The 23,082-nt window shown below is 42.5% G+C and overlaps 1 protein-coding gene across 1 annotated transcript in view; it reads right to left on the bottom strand.

Annotated features, from left to right (window-relative positions):
* Positions 1 to 893: 893 nt before the first annotated feature.
* Positions 894 to 23,082, bottom strand: part of KCNU1 (potassium calcium-activated channel subfamily U member 1) — a 178,393-nt gene continuing 156,204 nt past the window's right edge. Inside the window, exons 25-29 of the mRNA XM_060251612.1 lie at positions 9,076 to 9,209; positions 4,069 to 4,269; positions 2,149 to 2,256; positions 1,792 to 1,817; positions 894 to 1,065 (exon numbers count right to left, since the gene is read on the bottom strand). Of these exons, the coding sequence (XP_060107595.1) occupies positions 894 to 1,065; positions 1,792 to 1,817; positions 2,149 to 2,256; positions 4,069 to 4,269; positions 9,076 to 9,209 (641 nt within the window). The remainder of the gene's footprint in view (positions 1,066 to 1,791; positions 1,818 to 2,148; positions 2,257 to 4,068; positions 4,270 to 9,075; positions 9,210 to 23,082) is intronic.

Raw genomic sequence — 23,082 nt, 5'->3', positions numbered from 1 at the left:
TACACAGCCCTGCATGTGGCTGGGAGGAGGCTGGAGGGATAGCACACCTGACCTCCCACTGAGTTGCCACTTGTGCCTTTTATGATTGCAAATGTTCATGCAGTGGTGTAATGACCAACTGCATACACAGATATGACTTGATCACCATCTTCAAGTACTTGAAGGGCTGTCATATAGAGGATGGTGTGGAATTGTTTTCTGTGGCCCCAGAAGATAGGACCAGAACCAATGGGTTGAAATTAAATCAAAAGAGTTTCTGGCTCAACATTAGGAAGAACTTCCTGATCATTAGAGCGATTCCTCAGTGGAACAGGCTTCCTCAGGAGGTGGTGGGCTCTCCTTCCTTGGAGGTTTTTAAACAGAGGCTAGATGGCCATCTGACAGCAATGAAGATCCTGTGAATTTAGGGTGAGGTGTTTGTGAGTTTCCTGCATTGTGCAGGGCTTGGACTAGATGATCCTGGAGGTCCCTTCCAACTCTATGATTCTAAGGTCTGGACTGGCTCAATTTAGACATTACCTGGTAGATCCTACTGTTCTACCATTCCATTGATCAAGTTTGAAATCTTCCTCCAGCCTCAGGAACCATCCCCCAACTTCAGTGGCACTTCTGTTGGGGGAAGGAGACTTCTGTTCAACAAAGTGCTCCTTAGGCTGGGGGAAGGCTTCAGATTTTGCTCAGACTCCACACCAATGCCATTGGTATTGGTGACAAGCAAGGCACAAATCCCTTTACTCTGCAGCTTCTGAACTGACTCTGTCCAACTTAAGTCTTTTTTTTTTTTTTGCACTTGTAAGACACTCCCCCCCCCCCCTTTCATCGTCATCCCAGGGGAAAAATAAATAGTCTTCATCTGATTTTTCTTTCTTTTTTTAAAAAATATATATATATAATTAACCAAATACTTTTGCTTTTGTATTACTCAAGCCTTGTCTCCGTTGCTTTGGTATAATATTTTCAATCACATCAGTCAGGTCAGTTGCTGAAGTGTTCGATGGAACAAGGCAAAAGACTAGATCAGAAGCAAAGATCTCCAAATTGTTGGATGGCCGGGAAATCACAAACCTAATTTTTTTCCATAAAGAAAAACGAAAAAGAGAGAGAGAGAAAAAATAAAAGTCAGCTATGTCAGAATGTGAAGACCCAAGAAGCCTTTAACCCTTTTTCATCCTTTCATGGCAAACTGCGTCTGAGAAAATATTGTTTTCTATACAGCTCTGATCTCCTCTTTTGCATCTGATCACCTAAAATAGGGGTGGTGATGGGCATATCTGGTAAAAAAAATTGAGGTGAGTCCCACATTGCAGTTTGGGCTTTAATATGTCTGGAAATGTTGAAGATGACCAAATTGTGAGATATCCAAGATAAACAAGCCTAGACTGGGTAGTAGCATCATGGTTTATGAATGACAGGGACATTTGCAGTCATGAAATTAGTGGTGGAAAGTTCTGTCAAGTCACAGCTGGCTTATGGAGACTTTTCATGGGGTTTTCAAGACAAGAGACAAACAGAGGTGGTTTGCCATTGCCTGCCTCTGCATAACAACCCTGGACTTCCTTGGCGGTTTCCCATCCAAGGCTGACTCTGCTTAACTTCCAAGAACTGATGAGATTGGGCTATGACATGAAATTAATAGCACAGTTCAAAACAGTAATATACCATTCTAAGCCCACTGACTACAATGGATTTAGAAAGGGGAACTCTAACAGCTGCCAATTAGCTAGTGGTACCAGTGCAGACTTCCCAGAATATAATGACATCAGGAACAGCTGGGGGATGTTCTAAACAAACAAGAAACTGAGCAGCATTTTGCACAACTACAGCATAAAATGGAGTCATATCAAGACAGAAAGGAATAGAAGAAGGTAATTCTTGTTGCCTGGTGGCTTGCTTCTTTGGTTTAATAACTGCTTCAAAATACACTCTACATGTTTGATAGCCACCCAGACAAGTGAACTACAGTATTTTGAACACTAAAGTTGCATGGGAAGATTAAATTGTAGTCAGGGGTGTTTTCCTTTTGTAGAAAAAGCACAGCAGGAACTCATTTGCATATCAGGCCATACCCCCTGACACCAAGCCAGCCATAACTGTGTTTTTTGGCATTCCTGTTAAAAAAAAAAGAAGAAAGCCCTGATTGTAGTGTACTTTCCTATTTTCAACTGGATTATTTTCCTCCTCTTCTATGCGATAAAGACCAAAGCAAATGATCCCAAGCATGTCAAGTGCTTTGCAGTAGACATCTCCAAAAAAGATCTGCAGAAAAGAAAAAAAAACACACACCAGAAAACTAGCTCACTGTTCACATGGTTTATTTGGTGAAATACCAATTGGGGACCATAGTTTAAATCAGCAGTTTCTGAATTTCTTGTTGGCTGTGATTTGACATCAAATACCTTTTCATGCCTGCCTTCCACCAAAGCAAAACACACATGATGAAAACCACTTTTTTCTGCTTTGTGTTCACTTATTTCAAAGATTGTTTTATTTGAAAGTACTGCATTTTTAATTTTTTTTAAAAGTATGTGGAAATGATCTTGTCCTAGATTTTTAGAGCTAATGTATAAAATGCATTCAGGTTTCAGCTATGCACCCAACAAAACAAATAAAAGCAAAATGAAATGCCATATTGGGAGGACACTGAATAAGCTACAAAAATACTGAAAAAATAAGTGCATGAAATATGAAGGCCCATACATATGTCTCTATTTCTGACCCTCCTTGGAATATGTGGGAATAGTTCCCATTTCATTTCTTGTAATTAAAAAAAACAATTCTGAGTAGGCCTTTGTTACTCTTTTTGTAGGTTTCTTTTTCCCATTTGTCATATTTATTAAATGGAATGTACATGTTTAATGTACACCATTTTTATATGCATGTACTCTATAACTTCCAACTTGGTCCTAGCATGTAGATCAAGCATCTGCACACTTGGGAATTGTATTAGGGTTGCCAGCCTCCAGGTGGGGCCTGGAAATGTCCCGTTTTTACAACTCCAGTTGTAATATCCCACTTTTACATCTCCAGCTGGCAGAGATCAGCTCCCCTGGAGAAAATGGCTGTTTTGAAGGGTGGACTGTATGGCATTGGACCATGCTGAGACCTCTCCCCTCCCCAAATCCCACCTCTCCCAAATCCATCCCCAAAGTCTCCAAGTATTTTCCAACACAGACCTGGCAACCCTAAATTGTATAGCTGTTTCTGCAAACCTTGGTGATTTCAGATTTCTTGTCCATTTTTTCATAGTGCAACTCAAATTTGTGTGTGTATGTGTTTTTTTAAAAAAATCATGCCATTTTCTGTTTTGTTATACCAGAAGGATTGCCAAGTCTGACTAAAGAACTAGCGAGGGACTTTGGGGGTGGAGTCAGGAGCAAGGGTGTGACAAGCACAACTGAACTCTGGGAGGGAATTCTGGCCATCACATTTGAAGGGACTGCACACCTTTTAAATGCCTTCCCTCCATTTGGAAATTATGAAGGATAGGGACTTCTTTTGGGGCTCATGAAATTGGACCCGCTGGTCTTTTTTTAAACTAGGGGTGTGTTTTGAGGAGAGGCACAGGGTGCTATGCTGAAAATTTGTTCTCTCTACCTGAAAAACAGGGCCCCTTCCAGAGCCCTGGATACCCACAGATCAGTTCTCCATTATACCCTATGGGAATCGGTCTCCACAGGATATAATGGAGTGCTCAGCAGACACTTCCCTCCCCCTCCCCTTTTCTGATAACCCTGAAGCGGGAGGAGGGCCTTCAAACCAGGGAATCCTCTGCCCCCAACTGGGGATTGGCAACCCTATTAATACCAGGCCCCCCCGCCTGCCAAAAATGTACACATTCTTCAGTTGTGTCTGTACATCAGTAAGTTGGCATAATATAATATGAGGCTTGCAGGGAAATGAATACCACTCCCCCCCCCCCCCGACTCTTGGTTTCTGTTTCCTCAACCGTTGTTCTCCCCCATCCCCACTTCTAGACCCTGGAGGAGTGCTGACTGATGGAAGGGGCACCTGATGCTAATTAAGACTGATAGCTTAAAGTAAAATATATTGGCACTCAATATAACTCACCAGGATTCCATCTAATAAATCTGGATCATCTGCTATTGGTAATAGTGCAAGCTTGCACCTGTTTCGTGGAGCAAATTGTATTATGTTGTTATAACTGCCACTCAGTGACGTCTCCTCTGCCAGATATTCTTCCAGTTGTGGGGTGGTTCCACCAGTAACCAGAGTCTGGAGCAAAGCCAACACATGATGATTATAGTAGGCCTGTAATAGAAGGGGACAGTAGATAGAAAAGCTATCTGTATCATAGACAATTCATAGCAAACTCTGATCCAAATAAAAAAGTGACCTAAGGATCTGATATGTGTCCTTGGGCTTGAATTCAGTTTTCATGGGATGTCCGGCATACTTTTTCCATCTAGTTGTCACCCTACACAAATCAGCTCTGGCTGACACCTTAGAACCAACAGTGCAGCTGATGTCATAGCAAGGGAACTTCAGTAATGATGAAAAACCCAGTTTCCAGAATATTTCACTTCTGCTAAGGAATCCTGAAAAGCTTTCAGGGAAGTCTAGGGTGCCTCAGAACATAGCTGGAAAACCAGTGCTCAAGAACTCCCACATGCTGTTGTCACTGTGATAAAATGCTGCAGGTAGCTAAGACTGATTACTGCAGGTAACTATCCTGCTTGGTAGCGGCAGCTAAATAGCATCTTGCTGAGCTATTTTTTCCCTCCTTTTAGCATTCAGGTACTTAAGACCTGAGTGTGCCCAAAGATGTGAGCTGAAGGACAGGAACCAAAGGGCTCTTGTTCTACGGCTCTTATCCTGATGGCTGCAGCCTTGAGCTCAATTAGAAGATCAGCTAGCAGACAGAGAACCCTGGTTCAAAAATGGCTGTTTGGTCTAGTGATTAAATTCATGGATTCTAATCTGGGAGAAGCGGGTAAGATTCCCCACTCTTCCACATACACCTGCTGAGTGACCTTGGGTCAGTCACAGTTCTTGAAAGAGCTGCTCTTTTAAAAGCAGTTCTCTCAGAGCTCTCTCATCTTCACCTACCTCACAGGTTATCTGTTGTGGGGAAAGGAAGGGAAAGGAGATTGCAAGCCACTCTGAGATTCCAAGTGAAAGGCGGGATATAAATCCAATCTCTTGTTCTCCTTCTTTGCAGGGAGGGCTCTACGGTATTATATGCTGATGAGGTCTCTCCATTCCCCACACCTTGTGTTTCCCAGGCTGCAGCCACAAATATCCAAAATTTCCCAACCCAGAGTTGGCAACTGTACTGGGGCAGTGCAAGAGTATGTACTCACTTCCCCTCCACTTATGCTGATTTCAGTATGCATGTTGTCTGCAATGTCTGTGTGTGTGTGTATGTGTGTGTGTGAGAGAGAGAGAGAGAGAGAGTGTGAGAGGGAGAAAATATAGGTAGGCTTGGGATGCCAGCCTCCAGGTGGAACCTGGGAATCCCCTGGAATTATAGCTCAATTACAGTATGGAATTGTAGTTCCAAACTACAGAGATAGTTCCCCTGGAGAAATTGGATGCTTTGGCAGGAGGACTCTATGGCATTGTACCTCACTGAGGTCCCTGCCCTCCCTAGGCTCTATCCTCAAGCCACCAGGAATTTCCATAATAATAATAATAATAATAATAATAATAATAATAATAATAATAATAATAATAATAATAATAATAATAATAATAATAATAAAAACCATTCCATTTATACCCCGCCTTCCCTGCCAAAGCAGGCTCAGGGCGGCTCTGGCAACCCCACCCTCCATCCCCCCACTGGTGGCCAGGTAGGCCCTTGGCCTGTGGTGGTTCTTAGCAGTTCTAAATGATGTGAAATCTCTGAATCATTTCCAGTTGCTGAAAGCACTTTGTGAACATATAGGGCACTTAGCAAGTATTTCACTCTAATACTGTTCGAGCCCTCTTACATCACTTAAAGGACTTATTCTGTGCTGTAAGTCAGGGTTATCTTCCTCAGAAGGGAAGAGCATTTTATATACTTAGCTGAGTGGTGCTGAGCTCTTTAGCATCTCACCACTACACTTTTTTTTTACTTCAAAAGGATTGCATTTCCATACTTGGATGAATTAATAGGATTTGCGTGCCACCTGCATTCCATACTTTATTTGCTGAGGTCTACACTGCTGGAATTTGCAAAGAGAAAAGAGCGAGAACTATGTTGAAAATAAAAGAGAAAAATGCATGTAGAAGAATTTTTGCGTGGCATGTAAGATTTCAATATATTCCACAGAAGGTTAACACTGCTTCTGAAGTTCTGTTCCCCCAAGTGCTTCCATGCATTTGGAATCCCAAATCTCCTGGTATGGTTTTCGATATGAACCACACAGAATTAAAAACGCCTTTTTAAAAGAAGTCTGAATTTTGTACAAAATGCCCCGCACGCACAGTTTGATACAGATTTCTTCTCTTGTGTCTTTCCCCTAGCTGTATTACTAATGTGAACATACACATTCATGAAATCATACCACAGTGATGCATTTGTATAGAAACATACAGCTGGAAGGGACCTCAGGAGTCATCTAGTCCTGTCTCCTGCACAATTCAGGAAATGCACAAGTCATCTCCCTCCAGTGACCCCTTGCTTTATGCCCAGAGGAAGGCAAAAAAACCTCCAGGATCCCTGGCCAAGCTCACCTGCAGGAAAATTCCTTTCTGGCCCCAAAGTGGAGATCAGCAGTACCCTGGGCATGTAAGAAAGGTCCATGAAAGCTGAACAATGATTCATCTTTCCCTCCCTCCCTTCCTTCTCATGATCTGCCAAATTCACAGAATCAGTGTTGGTGTTAGAAGGCCATCTAGCCTCTGCTGAAAAACTAAGGAGGAGAGCCCACCACCTCTGAGGAAGCCTGTTTCACGGAGAAACTTCTGTAACTGTCAAGAAGTTCTTCCGAAGGTTTAGCCAAAAACTCTTATGATATAATTTCAATCCATTGGTCCTGGTTTGATATTCTGGGGCAACAGAGAACAACTTTGTTCCATCCTCTATATGACAGATCTTCAAATACTTGAAGATGGCCACTATTACATTCACCATTTGTATGTTTGCATCAAGTTTCTTTTGCTGCAATAATTTACATTTGAACACATAAACTTTTGAATACTGGCAAAAATAAAGCAAAACCAGCCTTTACAAAATGAAAGATACAACAACATTAAAATATATGTTTCTGATGAAACTATGGTGACAAAGAATATTGTAGCAGTTCTGTATATGTCTAGATTGTTCCTCTGTCCCCCCTCCCTCATGCAGTGTTTTTCAGAGAATATATTATGGTCATGGAAGGAGACAGGGAAAATGCAAATGAACCGCAGGTAGTTGCACTAAAGGGTGCATAATCCAATTCCAGAATCAATTTTAACTATTCTCCTAGTTAGACTGGAACTCAGAAGAAATAGAATAGGGGAGTCTGAGTTTATTACAGTGTGGAGAAAGGGAAGTTATTGAGTTTTATGATATTTTATGATTTTTCTCCCCAGTGGCCTACATCATTATCCTCTCCTCCATTTTATGCTCACAACATCCCTGTGAGGTAGGTTAGGCTGAGAATCAGTGTTCCCTCTAAGCTGACAAAGTAAAATTTTTGCTTACAAGATTCCACAGCTTAGAGGGAACATTGCTGAGAATGTGTAATGCCCGATGTCAGTGAGCTTCCATGGCAGGAGTGGTGATTTCAAACTGGGTCTCCCAGAACCTAGTCTGGTGCTCTTAACCATGACCCCACACTGCCTTTCACTCACCAGTGTATTCATTTGCCATTTTGATTAAGTAGGAGCAACAGTTCACAGACAAAAAAGCATATATAGATATGTAAAGAATAACATGACATTTGTATTTTAACCTTGTCTAGTGTGCTTTCTGTACCACAAGTCACCCATAACCTTGCCTAAGCTGGGGGGAGGGTTGGAAGAGCCTGCCCTCTTGTACCTGAAGCTTTGCATGGCATGAGAATTCTCATATTGCTCTCAGCTAAGGGCTTTTTTTGAAGGGTTTTTTTTGTGTGTGTGTCTTCCAAGAGCTTACAGGGCTCTTCTTACAAGGCCTACTTTAAGCTCTTGGAGGATTGGCTACAACAGGGGGGTGTAGCCTAATATGAAAAGGAGTTCCTGCTACAAAAAAAGCCCTGAGAAGAGCCCTGCATCCAGTTTCACACTGTCTGATCAGTTGCCCTGGAGGGCCAACAAATAGGGTACAGAGATCAAGGAATTCCTCTGATGTTGCCTCCTAAGTTCTTAGTTGTTACTGCCTCTCAATATGGATGCTCCCTTTAGTCACTGCGGTTAGTAGCCCTTGATGGACCTATCCTCCATGAATATGTCTAATCCCATTTTAAAGCATCTAGACTCTTGATCATCCTTTACATCCGCTGGCAGTGAATTTCAGAAAATATGTTCCCTTTTTCAAGATGTTTTAAAAATTTTGCTATGATGTATGGCACTTTGCTGTCAGCAGTCCTGGTCGTGGTAGACAGGCATCATACTTCTAAATAAGTAAGTAAAATAAAACTTAAGAAGGCATGATGAATTTGTGGTTTGGCTCAGAGTGGAGCTGTGTTCGAAGAGATTAGGACCATACTGGGGCAGTAGGATTTACAAATAACTATTCCTACTGAGTGGACAATAAAAGAGCTATGATGGAATTTCTGTGACTCAGGTAAAACATGAAACCATAGTTCATTTTAGTAAGCTTGTGAAACCAGGATTCAGCTCACAGAAAATTGATCAGATTGTTTTGACCAATGCTGGTCTTTTTGTCATCACTCTGGCCAAACTTCTCTGTTTTCAGGGAATGAATATTGGTGGCAATATCAGATTAAACCAAGATGCTTGTGTTCACACATCCCATGATAATACCATACTTTTCAGATGAACCTGCTACTAAACCAGATTTATACCATGGTTTCTGCTTCTCTGGTTTGGTATGCCTACCTAAGCCTAGTCAGAGTGGCCTCCATTCAGACAGTGACAGTAACCAGAGTTAATTTCATTCAATCCCAGTTTTGCTTTATGTCTGAACTGTGGATGACTTACAGTACACAACAGAGAATCCAGAAAGCTGTCAGAGAATACTGTTCCTCTGGAAAAACGCATGGAATGCTGGTTGTGAATGTCACCTGTGTTTTCCTTAATGTTCTGCTCAAAGAATTGTGCATTGGAAGCTACTTCTGTAAGAGGAGAGAAAGCAGAATGCTCAATTTCTGACAAACACAGATTTCCCATAAGGGAAATTATCAGTAACACCACCCCTTCTGCAACATGCAGAGGCTATGGCTGTAGAAGAATGACAAGAAATGGTGTGTGTACACAAGGGTGTGTGTGTGTTTATTTTCAGTAACTTGCATGAACATATTCTCTCTATCACAATTTTATCCTGGCCTCCCTCCAAAGACCTCAGGGAGGCATACATGGCTCACATTGTCATTTTTATCTTCACAACAAGCCTATGAGGCAGGTTAGGCTGAAGGAATGACTGTCCCAAAACCATCCAGGGAACTTCATGGATGAATGGTAGGTTTAAACATGGGTCTCCCGGATCAGTCTAACTACTAGAGTTACCATTCCCCAGGTGGGGGTGGGGGATCAACCACTTTCATAGGCTCCTGCCTACTGGTGGCCTGCTGGCCAGTGGGAGAAAATTCCCCCACCTTCCAACCAGTGACATCATGTGCGATGTGCTGACATCACCCAGAAGTGATGCAGACATGTCAGTGACATTTGAGAGGGGGGGGTAGGCACTTTGTTGCTCTGGTTTTTGAGCAAAACTCTATGTTTTTAGAGTGATTTTACTGGTGTGCCTATGTCACTTCTGGGTGATGTACGCATGTTGTGCAACATCTCCACCCACTCCCAGAATGTCCCCTCAATTCCCCCCACCATCGCAACAATCGGAGCTGGCAACCTACTAACTTCTGTTTCATACTGGCTCAAATTAAGGCCAGGAATGAAGATCAATTAAGAAACTTAACTGTTGTGATAATAAATAGCAAGCAAAATAAGCAAACGAACTAGACATTTGTCTCCATATCCTGTGGCAACTGGTTCCATTGGTTAATTATACAACAGGTCAGAAGCCTAAGGGTGATTTTGGCCTCATGCCTACTTTGCTAAGTCAAAGAATGTCAAAGTTTTAAGACCCAGTCTTCACTGAATCAGAACAATTAAGGATTCTGGTTAACACAATTCTAGAGCAAGGGCAAGACCCCATTAGCATTCCTGATGAGAAAAAAAAAATCTCCACAGCGACTTTGTGCTTTCTTGGCCTTTTCTCATATAGGGCGGAGGTCACATGACAATGCCTGTGGAGATTAACTGGTTCTCCCCTCCCCCAGCATTTCAGTTAATAGTCACATAAAAATGCAAATTCACAGCATTTTGCTGCACTCCTATTTTAGCAGTTCAGCCAGTTGACATAATAGGAGAAGTGCCTCCCTTCTATCCAGCACCAACTGGGTACTGGGAATCTAACAAAGAGCTAGTTCTTAGACCATCTGAGGTTGCCCTTTATTATTTCTCTCAGTTTTTAAAAGTTGGTATTGTGAGAGTCTAAAGATACCAAGTTGCCTTCTTTGGTGCACAACCTGAAATGAACATATGAAGCTGCCTTATACTGAATCAGACCCTCGGTCCATCACAGTCAGTATTGTCTACTCAGACTGGCAGCGGCTCTCCAGTGTCTCAAGCTGAGGTTTTTCACACCTATTTGCCTGGAACCTTTTTAGTTGGAGATGCCGGGGATTGAACCTGGGACCTTCTGCTTACCAAACAGATGCTCTACCACTGAGCCACCGTCCCTCCCCTAAACATGGGGAGCAAGAAAGGAGGGTGAGATGAAACAACAGTGCTCAGTGCCATTTATGTCAGTCTTCACATACCACTATGCTCCTGCTGGTTGCCATACATTTTTTGTAACTGTTGTTCCCACTTACTTTGCTTGTCTTATGCCTCTTAAATATAAAAACAGTATAAATTACATATATAGCATCTAAATGGAATACAGGGTATAGATCTGCTGCCAAATCCATTCAATATTAAATTGGTCTTTTACTTGGAGGATTTGGCTACCACGCTGGAAGAACAGTGTATGTACTACTTATATATTATTTCCATGCACCACTTCTTATTATACTACATTTATATTCAACTGACAGAGGGAAACATAAACTGTTGTGAAAAATTAAGGCTTGTGGGTTGGATTTGCACATTGGGGCTTTTTTGGACTGGGGTAAGAAATGTTAACAGCATTGCTAGTGTCAAATGGTCCTGTTTTGAGGGTTCCCACACTGTTCAGGTAACTGTGAAACAAGGAGATCATGTGGTAGGAGTGGGTTAAGTAGTTGCTTCCCATGGTGGTGTCCTCTCAAGTTGGGGTCAGGGCTTTTTTGTAGCAGGAACTTTTTATATTAGGCCACATACCCTTGATGTAGCCAATCCTCCAAGAGCTTACAGAGCTCTTGGAGATTGGCTACATCAGGGGTATGTGTCCTAATATGCAAAGGAGTTCCTGCTACAAAAACAGCCCTGGCTGGGGTGCTAATGTAGGGAATATTCATGTTACTCACTCCTCTTGTGATGTTGCAAACTTTACTAAGCAGGGAGGAGGGAACCTGTGTCTACCTACTTAAAAGTTACTGAGTGAGATGGCCATATGGAAGTGGTAAAAAGTGCTCTGGTAACATTTAAAAAAAAACACCCAAATTTCCTGCATGGTGTGTGTTGTGCGTCCCTAACTCCACTTGTATCTTGAATGTTGCTTCATACATAGAAAGGCTAAATGCCTTATCTGTGGCCATATGTGAAAATTGTTACATAAGGTAAGCCATCATCAGATACAGTTAATCTAAGACACCTTCTGGTGCCTTCAGACCACATCTGCCCTGTAACTAGGACAGATGCCAAACCCATTCCAAACTAAATTTGTGGGTTCTGCTGCCATGTTTGAAAGAAACAATGCTTAAAAGCAAAGGAAGGGCTACCAAAATTCACGCAACCATGATTCTTCCTAGAATTCTGAGAAATGAATATTGATAGATCAAAAAACCCTGGATGTTCTTTATGTGAGCATACATTATGACTGGGACAGCCAACTGGCCTGAATAAAATGACCTGTCCCTGTAATACTGGTGGAATTCAGTTGAAGCTACAGCATGGAAGTAAATAACATCAGCTGGTAAATAAGGTGCCACTGAGTCTCTATTAAAGGGACATGAATCTTTTGTCTCCAGGCAGTTGGCAATCCTGCGCATGACTTGCACTTGGACAGCATTGTGTTTTTTGTAGTCTCCAAATGCAGACTACAAACCTATGTTTGGCTGGGATTTTGAGCAAAGTATATATTCGAGGCTTTAACAATTACAGCACAAAATTGCGTGGCAGCGGAAAATTATAGCAGGTTAGACAGCAATCTAGTAGAACAAACTGTACTGAATAGTTCCTTCCTAGGCATTTTGCACCTCCCTAATTAGGATGGCAGGATAGGAAATATGCTCTGAAATGGTACAGAATGAGAACTCCAAGCAAAAATGCCCCCTTTGCCTTCCTTTGTATTTTGGAAGCTGTTTGCTGCCCCAGAGCCACTTAAATTGGGGGATGACTCCTAAGGTTGGAGGAAAGCTTCAAGCTTTGCTGAGTGGCTTGGTTGGATACAGTACATTACGTGTCTGATCCATCTCGGTACTTCTTATTACTACTGTGGACAAAAGGAGAGACAGTGGAGTACCAAAAGCTCCAAGGGTGTGCGCTGAGGGGATTAGAAGTGTCTCAAAACTTTAAAGGCACTTCCTGACTTCCATGCAAATGTGCTCACCCTTTTAAAGTCTTTTCAAGATGGGAAACAAGAGAGATGTTTTAGTTTCACGCTGGGCCTTTGTGACGCTTTGCTATATTTCTTCTCCCAATAAACTATCCAGACTCTTTCAAAGCCACTGAATTAACATTTAAGTCAAACCTTTTAATGTTCCTTGGACACGGCACGCTGTCACTTTCTGTCTCTGAATTGTAAAGAGGGCTAGGAGTAAATAAATAATGCAGCAGGCGTATCGCTTTGGTGAAATAGGCTCCCGAAGAAGGACTTACTCAGCTCAGTGATGATGGGGATATGTTTAAAAGGAAGCTGTGGCAATTGATTCTCCACTATGTCTCTACTAACTCCCATTGACATACCACCTGTTAACATGAGAGGGGGAAAGAGAGAAAAGGTAATGTCAGGAATAAAACGAATAGATTTGGAGTCTGCAGGCAACTAGGAATACATCTCTCTGAATTTCTCTTTGATATTAGTGTTTTTGAACTACCTTGCTTATTTCTGAAGGGGAGCCAGTGCACTCTGTGTGCATGTGTATGTGTGTAAAGTCCCGTCAAGTCGCAGATGACTTATGGCGAACCCAGAAAAGAGCTTTCAAGGCAAGTGTGAAGCAGTGGTAGTTTGCCATCCTCTTCTCTCCAGAGTCTTCTTGGTGGCCTCCCTCCTCAATGTATTAGGAATTCTCTATTGTTCTTTCCACTCTCTCCCCCAATTTTTATACATTGCATGTGTACCTGTCACAGCTGTTATTTATATCAGTTCATATTAATCTCTTTTTCTGTGTTACCACTGTGTACACAGGCACTGATAAAACACCACCACCATTAAAGAAAAACCATTCTTCCTGTGATTGTTCTTACAGAAGTATCGCTGGTCTTGTGTGCTGTTTGATTCATTCACTGGAATGAGGGCTGCTAGACAAATGCTGGGTACTGGCAGGAAACCGGGGTGGGGGTGGGGCAGGGACAATGAAATCAGTGTTGCACTGATACTGCAACATCCAGGGCTCTTTTTGTAGAAAAAGCCCAGCTGGAGCTCCTTTGCAAATTAAGCCACACCCCCAGATGTCACCACTGTTTCACACAGTGCTTTTTTGTAGAAAAAGCCCAGCAGGAACTCAGTTGGATATAAGGCCACACGCCCTGATGTCATGCCAGCTAGAACTGTGTTCCTGCTCAGAAAAGCCCTTGGCCAACATCACTTCTAGGATGAACCCAGAAATGAAACTAGAAGTAGCCATTAATCTTTTTTTTTTTTAAATGCTTAGTGCATGATGAACAAAAGAATATTAGTGCAGTCCTCAGAATGCTTTCCTGGGAAAAAGTGCTATTGAGTAGACCTGCTTAGGATTGTTCTCTATATTCTCTAATATTTCATAGATGAAATACATATTTGTAGCACTCCAGTTCTCCTATTGAGGATCACTGCCTGAATTCTGCCTCCATGATCAGACACTGCTTTATCTCCTGTATGTTATGCTCATTCACTCTGAAACAGCTCATCTTCTGCTGCTTTAAATTCCAAGAAAGTGAATCAGCAGTGGTTAAAGAGGAAGTTAAAGAAAACCTAATTGTCCTACAGTGGCTCAGAACAGCAGCTATAATGTGGGGAATGGCAGGCTGGGTACTGCATTAATGTTCTTGTGTTAATGTTCACGCACATGCAGGGCTTTTTTAGCAGGAATGTACAGTTCTGCCTGGCTTGGTATCAATGGGGTGTGGCCTAATATGCAAATAAGTCCCTGCTAGGCTTTTTCTGCCAAAAAACCCCATTACGCACATGAATAAACATACATCTGTAATATTATTTCAGGAATTTGGTTTATTAAAAACAAGGTTCAGTTCTATTATTTAGTTGAAGCAAGGTTCATCTTCTCACCCACCAACATAATTTCAAGATACTTTTGATTATGCCTAGGTAGACACTAAGCAGCCCTGTGAAACAGAGTGGTAAAGCTGCAGTACTGCAGTCCAAGCTCTTTGCTCATGACCTGAGTTTGATCCTGGCAGAAGCTGGGTTCAGGTAGCTGGCTGAAGCTTGACTCAGCCTTCCATCCTTCCATGGTTGGTAAAATGAGTACTCAGCTTTGCTGGGGGGAAAGTGTAGATGACTGGGGAAGGCAATGGCAAACCACCCCATTAAAAAAGTCTGCCGTGAAAACTTCGCATGTGACATCACCCCCGAGTCAGAAATGACTGGTGCTTTCACAGGGGACTACCTTTACCTTTTACGTAGATACTACAGAGACTGATGTGCATGTGAAAGATCCAAAGTTCAAAGTAATGATAAGGAGGAACAGACTTTTTTCACTATGCTAATATTATCCTGCACATTTGTAAGACTTCAAAAAAAAATCTTTTTTAAAAAAGTGTTTTATCAATACACACATGCCAGGGAACAAACACACAACAAAATGTGCATGTGTACAGTGCTCAGAACAAAGTTTAGAAAGGGAAACTACAGAGGATCCTGACTGCCTCCAGTTCCATTAGAGAAACAATACAGGTAAGTCTGGAATTCAAAACTCTAGGAATAAATTCAGAGGAAAATTTTGCAGAAGGACACAATACTGGGGAAGGCCTTTCACTTGAGATGCTGAAAAGTGACTGCTCCTCAAAGTAGGGAATACTGAGCTAGATAAACTTGATAAAAAGCAATTTCCTGTGTCCATATGAGTTAAATGATGAAGAACACTAGCACCTTGCCCTGAGAAAGTTTTGAAGAAGGCATTCCCAAAAGGAACAATAATAACAAAGGAGCAATACAAGATACACTCCATTTTCTTCTTCTTCTTCTACTACTACTACCACTACTGGATTCTGGTATTTTATTTATTAGTATGGGCCCCATGGGAGGGAGGCAGCATGGTGCTGCCTGATCTCAGCAGATCTTGGAAGCTGAGCAGGGTTAGTACTTGGAAGGGAGACTGCTAAGGAACACTCTGCAAAGGAAAGCCATGGCGAACCACCTCTGCCTCTCATTTATCTCGATAGTCCTTTGGGGGTTGCCATAAGTCAGTGACAACTTGACAGCGCTTATGTATAAAGTATGGTTCCCTAAATAAATCACCATCCTAATGTTATCCTTGTTTGTAAATAGGGACAGCTAGGCTGAGAACAGACAGGCATTCTGGGGCGGCTGGGAGGCATCCTGAATCGAGGTGGCTCAAAAAGAGCCATTCTGGAGCCTTCACACAATCCCCAGCGACGTGGCCCCATCGCGTCCCTGAGGTGGCTGGGCACCTCCACACGGGAAGGCGCCCTAGAAGCTGGATTCTCTCCCCCCCCCCTTGTGGGGCAAGCGCTCATGTGCATAAGCACACCTGCACTCTGATTGGTTTCCTTTAAAAAAAAAAAAAAAGAACAGCTTGAGGCAACTTGGCAGTTCCAGACCGCCAAGTCGCCTTGCTTGTGCCCTTCCCCGTCCAAATGGCGGGGAGGTGTCCGATGGCTGGTTCAAATATTTGCTGCCACTTTGGAAGTGGTAGCTTTTTGAGTCAGACAAAGGAGCCTGGAGGACGGGGTGAGGACGGGAGGAGGATGGCCAGCAGATGTTGCCATATGCACAGATTTTTGGGTCGACTTCAGAGGAGTCTCTGAGACCGATTTTGCACTCAGCTTGCCCTGCTCTCCCGTTCGTCTTCTCTGGGTGGCGTCTGTCGGATTTCTCACTGTCTGCGCCGGAGTTACAGGAAGTGTCACGGCTTTCACGCAGCAAACAGAAACTGGTTTTTAGCGGTTTCCATTTGCTGTGCGAAAGCCATGAGGCTTCCTGTAGCTCCGGCACAGATAGTGGGAAATCCGATGGATGCCACGCAGAGAAGATGAATGGGAGAGCGGGGTAAGCTGAGTGCGAAATTGGTCTGAGTCAACCCAAAGTGCCGGTCTGTAAGCAGCCCTAGAGTTAGTAAGAAGAAAACACATCATAAAGCTCTCCTTATAGATGCCTCACTTTGTTTTCCAAAGTTGTGTTATCTACAGAGGTTTAAAGAACTGAGAAAGGAAAGTACTTGTCATCGGAGTTCAAATATAATTTCTCTCAGTGCTGGAAACATTTTACTAAGACACAAAGGGCGTTTTCGCACTCACCTTCAAGTGGTGCGACCACCCTCCTCATGCCGGCGGATCTGCAGGGATTTCGCACCAGAAGTGCCGGCGCACCCAAAAGAGCCGGCGACTTCCGTCGCGAAACCAGCTCAAACGTTTTCCTGCTTCTTGGCGGTTTCCATTTGAGCTGGTTTCGCGACGGAAGTCGCTGGCTCTTTTGGGTGCGCCGGCGCTTCTGGTGCGAAATCCCTGCAGATCCGCCGGCGTGAGGAGGGTGGTCGCACCACTTGAAGGTCAGTGCGAAAACGCCCAAAGTCTCTGGAAAACTAAACCAGAGGGACGTTTGGGATAGGTGTGTAGCAATTTCTCTCTCTTTCTCTCTGTATGTGTACCTTTGCCTGGAACTTATGGCAACCTCTAGTGACTCCTACTGGAGCATGGAGGACATTCAGAGAAGCAGCTTGATAGCCTGTCTTTGCCTTCTGACCATGGTATTCTCTGGAGGTCTCCCATCCAAATACTTGCCAGGGTTGGCCCTGCTTAGCTTCTGACGAGATCAGGCTTGCCTAGGCTATCCAGCTCTCTCTCTCTCTCTCTCTCTCTCTGTGGGGCATTAACCCTTCACAGTCCATTACATGTTTATACAGCACTTGCAAGCTTTTTCAGATAGTTATTGCAGTTGTGGTTTAGGGATCTAGAGATTGAAACAGGTTCTTTTAAATGTCTGTGGTATAAGAAGGCTAGGGAGAAATGGATCAAACCACTTAGGTGCCAGCCAAATGAGCTTTCTCTAGGTATTTTAGTTACTAAATTATTAATGGATTCTGGGCCAGCAAAAATTGTTTTTGTTAGCTAAGTTCCTTATTCAAGCCATGAGAGTCCAGGCAGCCTTTGTCAAGACTTCTCTAATACTGTATAGCCCACCTTCTCTAGCTTAAATTCTTCCTTTCTTCCTCTTATTTCTAGTTGGGATTTACACTAGGAAAAATTAAGGTTCATGAATTACAAATTTACAAACCTCCAATGAATTTCTCCATTGGAAAGACCATATGGGCTCTGAAGGCCTATAAAAGCCCTTAGAGCTCAGTCGAGTTGGGTCACCTAACTTGACTGAGCTCCTTGGAGTGAGTTCTGAAGGCCTTTAAAGACAACCTCAGTTGGGTTGTCCTGACCCAGAGGTGTGCTCTGAAGGCATTTAAATGCCATCAGAGTTAACTTCCTGTTTGGAAGCCCAACCTGGAAATAAGCTCTGAAGGCATTTAAATGAACCTGTACAAACCCTCCCCAAACCTCACAAACCTTTATGGAGGTTTGGGGAGGGTTCATGGGAGGTATGTTCTCCCAAACGCCTGGTTCAGGATCCATGAACTGACCCACTTCATGCTTGAACCATGTTTGGCAGTTCATTTTGTGCCCATCCCTGACACTGCTTAAGACCTGTAAGCCAGAGGAGTAGAGAAAGAAAGAAAGAAAGAAAGAAAGAAAGAAAGAAAGAAAGAAAGAAAGAAAGAAAGAAAGAAAGAAAGAAAGAAAGAAAGAAAGAAAGAAAGAAAGTCTAAAATGCACATAAACTGTATGGACACAGTCCCCTGCGCAAGCACCAGTTGTTTCCGACTCTGGGGTGACATTGTTTTCACGTTTTCACAGCAGACTTTTTATGGGGTGGTTTGCCATTGCCTTCCCCAGTCTTTTACATTTTCCCCCCAGCAAGCTGGGCACTCATTTTACCGACCTCGGAAGGATGGAAGGCTGAGTCAACCTTGGGCCGGCTACCTGAATCCAGCTTCTGCTGAAATTGAACTCAGGTCGTGAGCAGAATGTGCAGACCACAGTACTGCAGTACTGCTGCTTTACCACTCTGTGCCACGGGGCCGCCATATGGACACAGTACAAACACTGAAAAGCAGAAAACACAATTGCTATCCAAAATATAAACAAATACAAACAGAAATTAAATTGGAGAATTAGCTTCATTTAGATGACATCCAAAACATGTGTTACCACAAGGTCCCACCTTCTTCCCAGTGATGACACTCTGGTTTTTGGGCAAAACTGTATGGTAAATTTGGGCTCAAACCATAAAGTTTTGCCCAAAAACTAGAGTATTGCTGTGCAACTTTGGTAGTGCAATGATGTCACTTCTGCGTGACATCATCACACTTTTGGGGCATTTGTGGGTGGGGAGGAGCCTGCAAAAGTGGAGGGAACCCTACCCAGATTGGGGAGCTGGCAAACCCACCCAAAACACAGTTTCTCTAGTCCTCTACATGCATGTTGAAATTAATGTGTATAGAGAGGGAGTGGGCATGAGCAAGTTGATATTGCCCCGGCTGTGGGCAAACTCTGAGTCATAAGTACAGAGTCTACATGTGTAGGAAATGTATGTGTTCAGCTTCCCCCCTTGGGCTTAGGAGCTCAACTTTTTGAAATGTTCTGAGTCACAGGGATGGAGCTGGCTTACTTCATGCACACAAGCTGGTTGACTGCACAGCAAAGGGCAGGGCCTAGGTATTTGTCATACTGCTTGTAGAAAGCTACTGAAAATATGCTACTGTTGTGTGTGGGTTACACATGCAGTGAGACATTTCAGATCCTCTTTCCCTTTCCTTTTAAATTTCTCAGAATTCTTCTCCAGGTTGGAACCTCCACACTTTCTTCAAAATGTCCCATTCATGTGCCCTTTCCCTGTAAATATCTGATTTTTCTCAGGGAGGACATGTAGATATAGACAATAACTTTTGCATGCCAAAATCCCCTGGCATGCAAAAAGGCAGAAGATCTCAATCCCTAGCATCTATACTTCAAAAGGTTTTAAGATTGGGAAGGATTTCTTGTCAGTGGCCTTGAAGAACAACTGCCCAGTTACCGTGGGCGATACAGGCCTAAATGAAACAACTGTCTATCTCAGTGTAAGGCAGCTTCATGCATTCTTGAAAAATGGGCGCTGTGGAAATAGACTCAAAACAAGAGAACTAATGTAAATTTGACTGATTGACATAATCTCTTTTGATTGCAGAATATCATGCAAAGTACGCATAACATACTCTGAATAAACAAAAGAAAGCAAGATTAAATTCCCCACTTTTCACATGAAGCCCAGGGCAGCATTTGGTGCACTTAGTTCCCCCAAATATGCTAATGAAGAAAACAAGGTCACACTGCCAAGGTGGGAATAAATTGGATTAAAAATTGAATTGACTGCATAAGCAGGAATTTAGGTGCTATTAAACATGTTGGTGGGATATTCATGTCATGCGATAAAGGAATTAAAAACTAGATCTTGGAGCACGCACAGAGAAACACAATCCTACAGAATACAGGAGGAAGTTTATGCAGCAGTTAATCCAATTTATATGTCAATGAAGCCTATAGTAGTCACTCAGCAAATTGTAAGAATGGATCGGGGAGATGAAAGTGTTTTAGACAGGCTCAAAGAAGTTAGGACATAAGACAAAGAGAAACTGAGTACCTTGGAGGGGAAAGTTTCAGCACCTGCCTAAGAAAAGAAGACAAGACGTGTTCAGTGAGGGGGCACAGGTTGATGCTAGACCATCTGCTTAGCATGCAGAAGATCCCAGGCTCAACCCCCTGCATTTTCACTTAAAAGGGTTGGCTAGGAGATGATGTGAAAAACTTGTACATAAGAATGTTGCTACCAGCCCAAGTTGACAATGCTGACCTTGATAGATGAGTTGTTGAACTCCCTATAAGAAAGCTTCATGTGCAGAAGGAAACAGCTGGCAAGAGTAGAAGAGGTGAGAGGAGCAAGGGAACTCAGGGACAGAAGGAACTATAAAGTTGTGTTGCTAACAGAAGAGGATGATGAAAAAAGGGTCAGAGTTGAGCAAAAACACTTGAAAACAGGGAAGAGAAGACCTGGCTGTACTTGACCACTCATTCACCTATGTCCCATTTTTATTACATGTTTCTATTACCTTGTGTATCTGTTGGTTGGTTCTGACATGTGACTATCCCTTGTACATAGGTTTCATTAAATCTTGTACTTATTCAAGACATTGGCCGTTTTCCCACGGAGCTTACCTTGGAGCGACGTCCCTCTTCACCGCGCAGTGTCTGCGCGGATTTCCCACCAACTGCTCCGAGGCTGCTCCAAGTAACCAAGTAGAGTTGCGGCTTTTGCGTCGCTAACGTAAACTGTTTTTTAGCGGTTTCCATTTGCGACGCAAAAGGTCTGGAACTTCCTGGTTTTTCGGAGCAGCCTCGGAGCAGTTGGTGGGAAATCCGCACAGACGCTGTGCGGTGAAGAGGGACGTCGCTCCGAGGTAAGCTCAGTGGGAAAACAGCCATTATTTTAGATAGTACATACCCCTGGTGAGAAGCGAGAGGATGCATTTTGATCTAAGACAAAACACAGAGACTGTTGAGAAAAGAGGATATACTATCATAATACTGGGATTTTTTTTCATTTTTGGATATGCATGTGTGTGTGTGTGTATGCTAAAGATATTTTCTTTGCCATCCCTGGATATTTAATATTATGCATCCTGTTACTATTATTATTGGCTAAAGCTCCATCAAGTTTGTTGGGTGAGGAGGAAAGGGGAGGCAGGATGCAGTTCAACAGGATTGGATTGAGAATTCTCTTATCAGTGTTATTTAGCCATGACAGCTAGAAACAGAAACAAAAAGCAGTGCACCTTTTATTATCAGCTGCTGGAGAAAACAATCATCAACCTGATCTCTTTTTCTGATGTGTATCAGGTCAGCAATTCACACATCTGCTTGACAACAGCACTTAATGATGCTGTCTGAAACTGTTAATTTCCACTGAAATTAGAGATGAACAGATTTCCCCTATTGCTTCATTGTTACAGAATTTCTCTTTGCACTGCCTTCTATTTCCCTTATTTCTAGTTCCTAAAATCAATTCTAGAACCAAAGCAATCATAATTTGTTTCAATTCTGTCAGTTCTTTTGCTTTTCTCTCCTTCCACATTACTAATGAACATATATGGATTAATAAAACATTGAGGGGGACAACAGTGTTGATGTAGTGTGATCACACGTTTTTGTGTAGTATTTTACTGATGTGCTGAGGCACTCCTATGCAATGATGAAATGATACACCTCTATGTACCTTCAAAACTGTTTTTTGCAGTGTTTTATCATTGGGTATGTATATATCATTGGGGGAAGACAAGTATAGGAACTCAAGGTACTGAAAGCCAGGCGAGCTGAATATGCAAGCTGCATTTACCAAATTTGGATTTAGAAAGAAAAAAAAAACAGTGGAAAGTCTCCAATTCATCATTTTCATTTTGGAAAGAAGATAATTCAGAGCTCCAAGTCGTTGAAAATTAGTGAAGAGAATTTCAGAAGCACTCCTAATGAAAAGAAGAGATTTTCTATAGAATAAAAGGGGCTTGGATCAGAAGGGTAATATACTACACAGTTGCAGCACCTCACTACAGTTTCAAAGTGAAACTGACTCTAGTTTTTCAGATGTTGTTGTGCCTTATTTGAATATGCATCCTGTCATGGGTTGATGTCAATATTTTTGCTCCCACATAGTACACAACCCTGTACCTGAAATCTCTCATCTTGGCAGGGTGCTATTACCAAAGATTACTTAATTGCATCCTACTACTGTATATTTGAATTGCAGTAGCATATTAAGTTGTCAGGTTTAATTACTGTTGTATGTTTAGTTTATGCCACAGATTATTTAGTTCAGTACCTAGGTTTGCCAACCTGCTTGCGATGTAACATGACAGGGTACTAATTAGAGTGATACAGAGAAATCTAAACTTACTTTTCCATGATGGGGAACACTGCACTGAAGCATATGAATGGATTCTCAGAAAACAGTGCTATTCAGTGGGTCTTCTAAATTATCTTCTAAAGATCTTATTTACAAGTCAAAGGCAAGTATTTTGGGACAAGGGGTTGTGTGTTGGGTTTCCAATCGATGGGACAGATTCACTGAGGATGAGCCTTCCACTGGCCATTAGCCATTGTTGCTAGGACTGGATTGTCCATGTCTACAAGCAGATTTCCTACAATAATCATACACTGGAGATGATTGTCACTTTTTTGATCTATTTGCATGCTGACCTGAGGGGTGACATGATAGAGGTTTACAAGATTATGCATGGGACAGAGAAGGTAGAGAAAGAGCTACTTTTCTCCCTTTCTCACAATACAAAAACTTGTGGGGACTCAATGAAATTG

This window comes from Heteronotia binoei, chromosome 12 (assembly GCF_032191835.1).
Source record: "Heteronotia binoei isolate CCM8104 ecotype False Entrance Well chromosome 12, APGP_CSIRO_Hbin_v1, whole genome shotgun sequence".
NCBI lineage: Eukaryota > Metazoa > Chordata > Lepidosauria > Squamata > Gekkonidae > Heteronotia > Heteronotia binoei.
This window is presented reverse-complemented; position numbering and strand designations above follow the sequence as displayed.